Source organism: Hippocampus zosterae, chromosome 16, assembly GCF_025434085.1.
Source record: "Hippocampus zosterae strain Florida chromosome 16, ASM2543408v3, whole genome shotgun sequence".
In the NCBI taxonomy this organism is placed as follows: Eukaryota; Metazoa; Chordata; class Actinopteri; order Syngnathiformes; family Syngnathidae; genus Hippocampus; species Hippocampus zosterae.
The window spans coordinates 10,525,646-10,534,972 of record NC_067466.1 but is presented as its reverse complement, the minus strand read 5'-3'; the positions used below and the strand labels follow the sequence as shown (position 1 = coordinate 10,534,972).

General features: G+C 39.3%; 2 protein-coding genes across 13 annotated transcripts in view; both read right to left on the bottom strand.

The window, feature by feature from the left end:
• Positions 1-2,998: 2,998 nt before the first annotated feature.
• Positions 2,999-9,327, bottom strand: part of LOC127588109 (vascular endothelial zinc finger 1-like) — a 288,931-nt gene continuing 282,602 nt past the window's right edge. For 2 of the 3 annotated variants that reach the window (XM_052046677.1, XM_052046679.1), the window contains exon 7: positions 2,999-8,214. The gene's annotated coding sequence lies outside the window, so the exon portion shown is untranslated. The remainder of the gene's footprint in view (positions 8,215-9,327) is intronic. The other variant, XM_052046678.1, reaches the window with a different exon arrangement.
• msi2b (musashi RNA-binding protein 2b) overlaps positions 2,999-9,327 on the bottom strand; it is a 225,664-nt gene continuing 219,335 nt past the window's right edge. For 5 of the 10 annotated variants that reach the window (XM_052046680.1, XM_052046686.1, XM_052046688.1 and 2 more), the window contains one exon: positions 2,999-8,153. In XM_052046680.1, the coding sequence (XP_051902640.1) occupies positions 8,103-8,153 (51 nt within the window). In that variant the 3' untranslated portion in view covers positions 2,999-8,102. Of the gene's footprint in view, positions 8,215-9,327 lie in introns of all 10 variants that reach the window. The other 5 variants (XM_052046681.1, XM_052046687.1, XM_052046685.1 and 2 more) reach the window with 2 other exon arrangements.

Here is a 9,327-nt window from a genome sequence, read left to right as displayed (position 1 = left end):
TGGTCGTTCTTTTCGGCTGAAAATTTCGGCTAAAAAACGCCTTTCTATACATGGTCGTTTTTCTCGGCTCAAAATACCGGTAGATCTGAAAGGCATTGTGGGTAGATCAGGTTGACCATCCGCCCTGACAGTTTTTTTTAAAATCACAATCTTTATTTAAGAATTCGATAGAAAATCACAAAAAATCCATCCTGACAATTATTATTATTATTTTTTATCCGTCCTGACAATTACATTGGAACTTTCTCTGACACACGCATCACTGCGCATGCGCATTCAACTCTGCTAATTACTGCACAACTCTCGTAAATTTGAGAATAAGACAGGATATAAATATGAGTGGAAAAGCTGGACTAAGTAAAAATCCAAAGACCTACCACTATCATAAGGAGTGGGAAGAGGAGTTATTTTTTATAATGTCGTTTTCAAAGTGCAATTCTGGAACTTACTCCCACAGGAAAAGTACCCCAACATCAGGAAATGTGCTACATTTTTGACCGCATTATTTGGCTCCACTTATTTATGTGAGTCAGCCTTTTCCCACATGAAGATCATTAAATCCAAGTACCGTTCCACCATGACTGATGAGCATCTGGAAATCTGCTTGAGGCTGGCTATCAGCAGCTACTGTCCGGACTATGCATCCCTGTCTGATTTAATTCAGTGCAAGTCGTCAGAGTAAGGTAATTACAAAGCATTTATTTGTTGTATTGTGCTATACAGGTTGATGCATATAGATATGCATATCATGCATATCTATAATGTACAAACAAAAATAATTATATATATATATATATATATATATACATTTTTACATGTGTTTTTCATTTTTAGATCATTTTGACTCGGTCACGTCATAAGTAGATCTCAGGCCGAAAAAGTGTGGGCACCCCTGCTATACATGGTCGTTTTTTCCAGCTAAAAACCCCTTACTATCCATGGTCGTTTTATGGGGGCTAAAATTGCCTTACTATGAATGGTCGTTTTTTTTTGCCTAAAAACGCCTTACTATACATGGTTGTTTTTTTCGGCTAAAAATTTCTGGTAAAAACGCCTTACTATATATGGTCGTTTTTTTTTCAGCTCAAAACGGCTTCCGATACATGGTCGTTTTTGTCAGCTAAAAATGCCTTATACATGGTCGTTTTTCTCGCCTAAAGACGCCTTACTATACATGGTCGTTTTTTTCGATGAAAAAAAAACGCCTTACTATACATGGTCATGGTTACTATACATGGTTGTTTTTCTCGGCTAAAAACGCCTTACTATATTTACATTTTACGCCTTACTGTACACGGTCATTTTTTGGTGCTAAAAACACCTTACTATACATGGTCGTTTTTCTCGGCTCAAAACACCTTACAATACATGGTCGTTTTTTCCAGCTAAAAACGCCTTACTATCCATGGTCGTTTTTTGGGGGCTGAAATTGCCTTACTATGAATGGTCGTTTTTTTGTCTAAAAACGCCTGACTATACTTGGTCGTTTTTCTCGGCTAAAAACGCCCTACTATATGGTCGTTTTTTCGGCTAAAAATGCCTAACTATATACATTTGTAATTTCCCCATTGCGGGACAAATAAAGGATATCTTATGGTTTTTAACCGAAAAAAAATTAACATGTATAGGTTTTACGACCTATACATAGTATAAAGTCGTAAAATTTTACGACTTTGCGACCATTTTTGGTCGTAAAGTTATTTTTTGAGGCCGTGTTTTCAGGTAACAGCATGGGTGTCCAAAGTTGGTCCTCAAGGGCCGCTGTCCTTCCTGTTTTCCAGCCCTCCCAGGAGCAAAACACCTGATTCAAATCATCAGGTTCGTTCTAATGCTGCTTTAGAGTTGGCTGATGAGCTGATCATCTGAATCAGGTGTGTTGTAGGCGGGAGGGCTGGAAAACAGGCAGGACAGTGGCCCTCCAGGCCCGAAGTTGGACATGTCTGGGTTATAGGGTGCATGAAAGGGTTAAAAACCCAGCCTCGAATTGCAAGTAAATATCACAGGATGGCAGCAAATGCATTTTTTTGTCAAAATCAAAGTCCTTAACTCACTTCAAAATAGTTCCTTGGCAACAACATGCCACATGGTTGTCAAAGTGAAGATAGAACTCTCCCAATAGGTTAATTAGCTTGGGCCCCAAGGCAAAGGGGTCCCCCAGAGACAATGAATGAGGGCCCATCTCACTGACAAAAACTGCTTTGGACAATGCAACGTCATGTGAAAATCCCCCGCATAAGGCCGCTGAGCTGACACTGTCTCGCGGCTACGTCGATTATTTAACAAGGGATATCTTTGCTTCTCCATTGAGTGCTTCTTCAGAGTCCTTCTTACCTGGAGCCTCAAAGGTCTCGAGAAACGTCCAACTACAACTGGCGCTGTGACTGATCGATCAGCTTGTCAACAAGACTGATGGAGTTACCACATTACACATCTTTGAAAGTGATATATGGCGTCTGCATTGTTTATTGAACATAAAATAATATGTTCAATAAACAATGCATGAGAGTGAATGGAATGTGAATAATGATGATAAACCTGGAATTGGAATGACCGAATTTCAACCTTTATTAAGCCCAACTCATGTGTGCGGGTGTTCTTCCTCACGTTGATTCATCCTCTTATTCCATCTACAGCCATTTAGTCACTGAGCCTTAGCTGATATTTACGCTCTTTACGATGATGCTGATGAGAAAAAAATGGTGGTTGATTGGATTATTTTCCAGAGTGTATATGTAGTACCAGGTATGGCCACTGGAGGGAAGCATAACTATGCAGCATCACTTGTTTGCTCACTGGAGGCATCGAACGTTTGGGGCTGCAAACATAAAGAGAACTTCGATTTATGGACCGCCTTTCTATGCTACTTAACTCTGTGAATGGATGTAATGTGTATAAGTGATTCAGTATGGATTCCAACATTAATCTTAGTGTTTAAAAAAATGTGACGCTGAGTAAATTTGATCATTCGCCCGCCCAAAAAAAAAAAAACAAAAACAAGTCATATAACAATTCAGTTTATTGTATTTATTTTCCAGACAGACACATCAATTTCTGGACCACAGTAGAGGATGGAAACCTTTCACAGACAATTTTTTTGTCAATATTATTATTTGAAAATACAAATATAAAATTAGACTTTCCACATTTGATATGTGAGAGACCCCCATCCATCCATTATTATTTTCCACATATTTTACACGGGGCTTTAGCAAGCCTATATGGTAACCTGAAAGATGCTTTCAGATCAGGTCAGTCGAGTCTGTCTGTCCGTCTCTCGCCATAAAAAGTCGGTTAACGGAATAAAAAATGAAAAAAGAGGGGGCAAGTGTTAGGAATGGCCCGAGAGCGATGCAAGACACATCTCCCACAATGCACCTGGGATGGGCTCCAACAATGGAATAGTGATGGGACAGGACAGTCCTACTACACATGCACGAGTCTGCAGGCTAGTATTAGTCAGACACTCCTACTTAATGAAGACACACGCATATGTCTATTGCATGGGAGGTGGTGATGCTTTCAACTGGAAATTGACTCTAAACGCGTTTCTTTTCTGCCATCTTGAAAGCTTCTGTGGTGAGCGTGTGATGAGATGTGCAAACCCCCCCCCCCCTCCAAATAAAAATAAAGAAGACTAACTTTGTGGTCACGGTGACAGCCCACTTTTTCAAACAAGATAGCTTATCGAAAAGCGCCGCTTTGTTAAGCTTCTTCTGGGGTGGCGTTGACGGAGAACATTCAAGAGTGGAATTGAGTGGATGCGGAGCCGCTGCTTGTCTAGCGGACAAGATGACAGAAAAGTCAGCGTGTGGGCGAGCTAAGTGAAGTGTGGCCATTGCCTAGCACTTGCCTCGAGATTCAAGTTTCAATGGATACGGTAGTACATAAATGTCAACACCTTCCAGGTGGACTTTTTTTTAATTGCTTTTTTTTCCAAAGATTTTTTTTTCTTAAACCAAGTCCCCCTCCCCTCTCCCTGAATGGAGAAGCTACGTCGACTAAAATGAGTAACATTCATCAGCTGCAAAGCGCTGTCAGTTTGCGATCAAATGAAATGAGAGCCACACATAGCCATGCTACCTTAAAGTCCAAGCTACTGCATCACTACACTACGGAGGCCATTGGTGGCAAAGAAAGTTCAAGTTTTTGTTCTGTTCAGGTGGCTTCATTCTAAAAATGATGCTAATGCTATTTCTCTTCTAAGCTATTGGCGATATAGACTACAGTTAAACTAACGCGAAGGAACACTTTTTTTTTTACCCTGTTGGATAGAAGGCTAAACAGCACAAAGAGGTTAAATGTCTTTGTTTTTGATTATAATCTCTCTTTTTTTTGTGGAAATGTTTCACATGTTTAACGTAAACATGAATGCTCGTGATAGCTTCAATTCCATTCGGCAAGCACTCTTTCAGTCCGAGTTGCTGTGATTTGTTGATCTATTATACTTAATTGTCGAATAACAATCTCGATGGGAGCAATTTATGAATATCCTATTTCCTCAAATAGTGGCCATCACTCTACTAGACCGGCTAGCCAAAATTACACTTTGATGGAGAATTACCTTAACTGTAGCTGCCTTTCCACCAATTGCTAATGTTTGGTCTGGCGCACAAAAACCTGATTTGTTGAACATGAATAGGCTACCAAACAGCTACAAGAGTATGTAGCGCGACATCATAGCTTTTGGACAGCATTATTGACGTTAACGAAGAAGAAAATTGTCACAGTACAGTGAGGTAAGTTCATCACACCATCCTTTTGGTATCATTTCAATTGTGGTTTTCGACAAACTACGGTAAATTTAGAAACGGCGGTTTAAAAAAGAAACGTGTCAGTTAAACAAATAACTAAACAATGTGCAAATGTGGGATGGTCTTACATTCTTTGCCGCAAGTGCAAAAAGCGCTTGAGCTTCGATCGTATGCGATGGCGCAAAACGCGGGTGGGCAACAATTACTTCCATCTCCATTACCAGAGAGGCGCCAAGGAGCGAAGCCTCATCTCAAACACTCCCACAGTCACTATTTGAGGAATCACGATATGAAAGTATCCCACTTGAAGCCCTTGCCGTTTTGAATATGACTGGTTCAAGCGATTGGATTCTCGGGCCCGGGTTCAAATTTCTTTTCCACCCATTCTATTCCAATGTATTACATCTCAAGGAGTTATAAACTCCGCATAAATCACCCTTGGACTAACATAACTATTTAAGAGTGGTCTTGAAAGAGTCAGCGGTTCGATAGAAACGACGGACTCGCGCTTGAGAAACGATGACGGCGCGCCCCTTTGCAAAAGCAAATCAAAGAATACACATTTTGCATATCGAGCGTTAGCATTTAAGGTAGTATGGCACACCCCTTTAAAAACATTCAAGGGTGGGATATCCAAATAATGCCTTTGTGTACACTTCCACCTCCCAGCAAGTGTTTCCCTCTATCGTCCATCTACGAGAGCTTTGGTTCGCTGAAACCACGCGAGAGAAGTGACGTCAACAGAAGAAGAAGGAGTAGAAGAAGAGGAAGGAAAAACAAGAACTGAAAGGTCCAAGTGTGATGATGTGAGACTAACATGGTCGCTGAGAGAAAGGTCTAGTGTCTATCTTGACTGGTCCTAAATCTACTACAGTCACTACATCTATCATATTCGTGAGTTCTACAAAACATCTACTTGTACTTCAAGGGAGGTGGGGGGAGGCCAGAGAAGGGAAGAGGAAGAGGAAAAGGAAGGAGAGGCGGAGCAGAGGGGAGAACAACAATGAAGCACTAGACTGGGAGCAAAGACAGCACAGCGTTTACAAGTTATTTCTTTACACACCCATGAAATACATGAATGAGTAACAAAAGATCTTCCGAGGATGGAAAGAGATAAAAGTAATGGATGCACAGTACATTTTAATAGTATAGTACAATTATTATTCATATAGAAACCACAACAAAATTGAACTAGAAATCAGCAAATAAGCATCTTTCTTTTTTTTTCTTCTTTTTTTTGTTTGTTTGTCCTTGGGTTTTTTTGGTCATTTTTGTATTTTCTTTTACATGTGAACATTACAAGTTGTATTTTTTTTCTCTCCTTTAAATTATTACTTGATCATTCCATACCATTGACTTTAAAGGTATCCAGCATATTTCTTAACCTGGTTGTTTGCAAGTGGGAGGAACAACAACAACGGCAACAACAAAAACAACAGGAAAAAAAATAAACGATACATAATTATTATGCAGCAGAATGCACACCATCCATTCCGCCGGATGACCTTGAAATAGCTGACGACACTCCGGGAGCGTATCATCATTATTATTATTATTATTATTATTACAAGCGAAACGTTTGTGGTTTGAGAATGAGTAATTCAGTGTGAGACCCAGAATAAATACGTTCAGATGAGTCACGGGTCCAATAAAAGCAAAGCAAAGGTCAAACATGTCAACTACTATTTAGCAAAGCTGTTGAGTCACCTCACAATTCAAAGGTGTTTTGTCTATTTCAGAACAGGCGAATCAAAAAAAAAAAAAAAAATCCTTCACGCTAATCCCAAAGCACAGGGCCGCCTTTTAAAAAGCCAACATGAACATGTGCAAATAGGAAATGGCCTGTACTTCACTACTCACAGTGCAATGATTTCTTTTCTCTCTGTTTTTTTTTTAATCAATAGATCTATTTCAATCATTCAGTGTTTTCATTTACGTGAGAATAAATTAAACCTGCCCATGATTCCACAACAGAATTCCCAAGGCTGAGGTATGGTATAAAAAAACAAAAAAACCTTTCCTAATTCAAACAACAACAAAAAACAAAACAAAAACACAAGCGAGCTCATGCGCAGAGCCCATACATTGTTTGTTCCCAAAAGAATTTGGGAAGGAGCAGGATGATACAAACAATAAGAGAAAACCCAGAAGAGTATAAAAGTGTCCGCATAAATGCACAAAATGCAATCTAAAAGTACAGTGTGCTTTGGATTAAAATCTTTTTTTTTCTTCTTCTCCTCATCTTTACAGCTTCACAAAAGATACCAATTCGGATCTTTTTTGTTGTTATTTTTTCTTTTTTTCCTCTTTTTTTTTAAATTTCATAAATCTTGACTGACTGAACACACCATTCATAAATTTGCTGGTTTGACGCTATAAAACGATTCAGCTTTTGACTATTTACAGAGCAACAAGTGTGTGTTGGTCTAAGGGCGGTTACCGTCTTCCAGTGGGGGGGACGGGGCGGGGGTAAGGTATCATAATAATAACAATAACAATAATAATCATCATCATCATCATCAGAATCATGAGTGTTTACAGCCTTTTCTTCTATTCACACGCTATAACATGTTCTTTGACACACCATCACAAAAATATGCTATTCTTTCACTGAGTTGGTTATATGCAGTGACTGGAATAATATGTACAGCTACATTACTTTTTCGCAAGTTTTCACAATGTTTATATGAAATTTGTTATAGCATATATATGCGTGTGTATGTACTGTATATGTATAATATATATATATATATATATATATATATATATATATATATATACACACACACACACACAATCACACACACTTAATATTTATATATTTCTAAACAACAAAAACAACACTTATAAAAAAAGGACCATAAAAATATTGGAGTCCTCTTTGTATTGCCTAAAAATAGGTCATCATGGTTATCAATGAGACATCACAAGAAATAAAAGCGCTACTCAGATTTATTATTTTGATACCATCATAGCCGATTTGCCGATTTTTTTTTCAAATCTAAGAATCTTGCACAGCGACTGTCTTTGTGTGTGTGTGTGTGTGGGTTGAGCTTGAATGCTTCATTTCACCTTCAAGCTACCAAAGACATTACAAGCTGATTTCTTCTTTTTTTTCTGCCATGTCGACCACAGTTTAAAAAGCAGAAAAAGAAAACAAACAAAATGACACAAACATCGTGTGGTGCTAAAATCAGAGCAACCGACGCACAGGAAAGAAAAGAGGCGGAAAGAGACGTGAAACATCAAACCAAACCAGGGCGCTGACGTTATAGGAGGTTTGGAATATAGTACAGCAGTTGTTCTTTTTTTTCTGAGATGACTCAACAGTTTCTTTTCTTCTTCATATGGTTACCACTTGCTGGCTCTTTTAGCCTGTCCGCTGTGCCTCAGTAGCGCCACCTGCACACAAAGCCAATTAGAAACTTCGTCCCGTCTTTCCTGGGCCGCCAGACAAACTCTGCTGGAGAGAGGAGAGCGGGGTGAGAGCGGCAGTCACCCGAAAACCAAATAAAAGATCAGGGTGACAGTCAACGGGACTTCATGCAGGATGAAATGTGCGCATGCTGCAAATGTGACATGAAAACAGACATTGACTGTCTTTTTCCGATGGTTTATGATGAGTCTATTTTGGTCATGGAAGTTGAAGGTGAGATGGAGGCTCGGTACTTGAAAAGCAGAGCTGAGAGTTCAAAACTGCTTCCGGAAAAGTGTTGACAACGTGATGAAGAAAGTAACTTGGCAGAGCTGCAGCGCAGCGTGAGTGTCGGCGAAGGCCCACGAGCAACCTCGAACACGAGACTAACACGATGCCATCCTTCCTGAGATGCTACGATTGAGCTCGGTTAGTCTCGTTTCCGCCAAGGCGTACACTTCACTTAGCTCTCGAATGTCACTCTTTACGTTCGCTTTGGTCGAAGTGGTGGCGGGTGTAAAAGTAACGGAGCCAAACTGTAAGTTAACAAACGATAAATGAGGGATGGTCGGCTTTTGAGTGAAATTTCAGGATGAGCATAGAATATATCAGATATACCCTTTATGGATCTCTAAAATTCATATTAACATAGTTCATAGTGACACTAACTTATTACATTGAATATTTACATGAAAAACACTTCTTGGCCATACATATAGAACAATTAAAAAAACCATCAGGTATAGCTGTAATGAAGTGTGCCTACTGTATGAAAATTGAATACATTTTTAATTAGAACAGAAATTTGGTTGACAACAATTCTCATGCAGTCGTGTCGATTTCATCCACAAATGAAGATCATTGCATTTCAAATAAAAAAAGGCGTAGGAATTTAATAGGAATCTTTGAAGACACCTTGCAGTTCCCGCTTTTTATTGCAGGTTTAGCCGATTGGAAAAAAAAATGCAGTGAAATTTAGGGGTAGTAAAACCACGCTAAAATAATTGAAATGACTAAATTGAAAAGCTTTTTGACAATCAACTCTGACAAAAACAAATTGAAAACGGCGCCAAATTGAGCTCAAGTGTACATCTTGGCACTGCTGTGGCCACTGAGTCACACTCAGGCTTTACTTGCCGCTCTGCAATGTGGAGGACGACG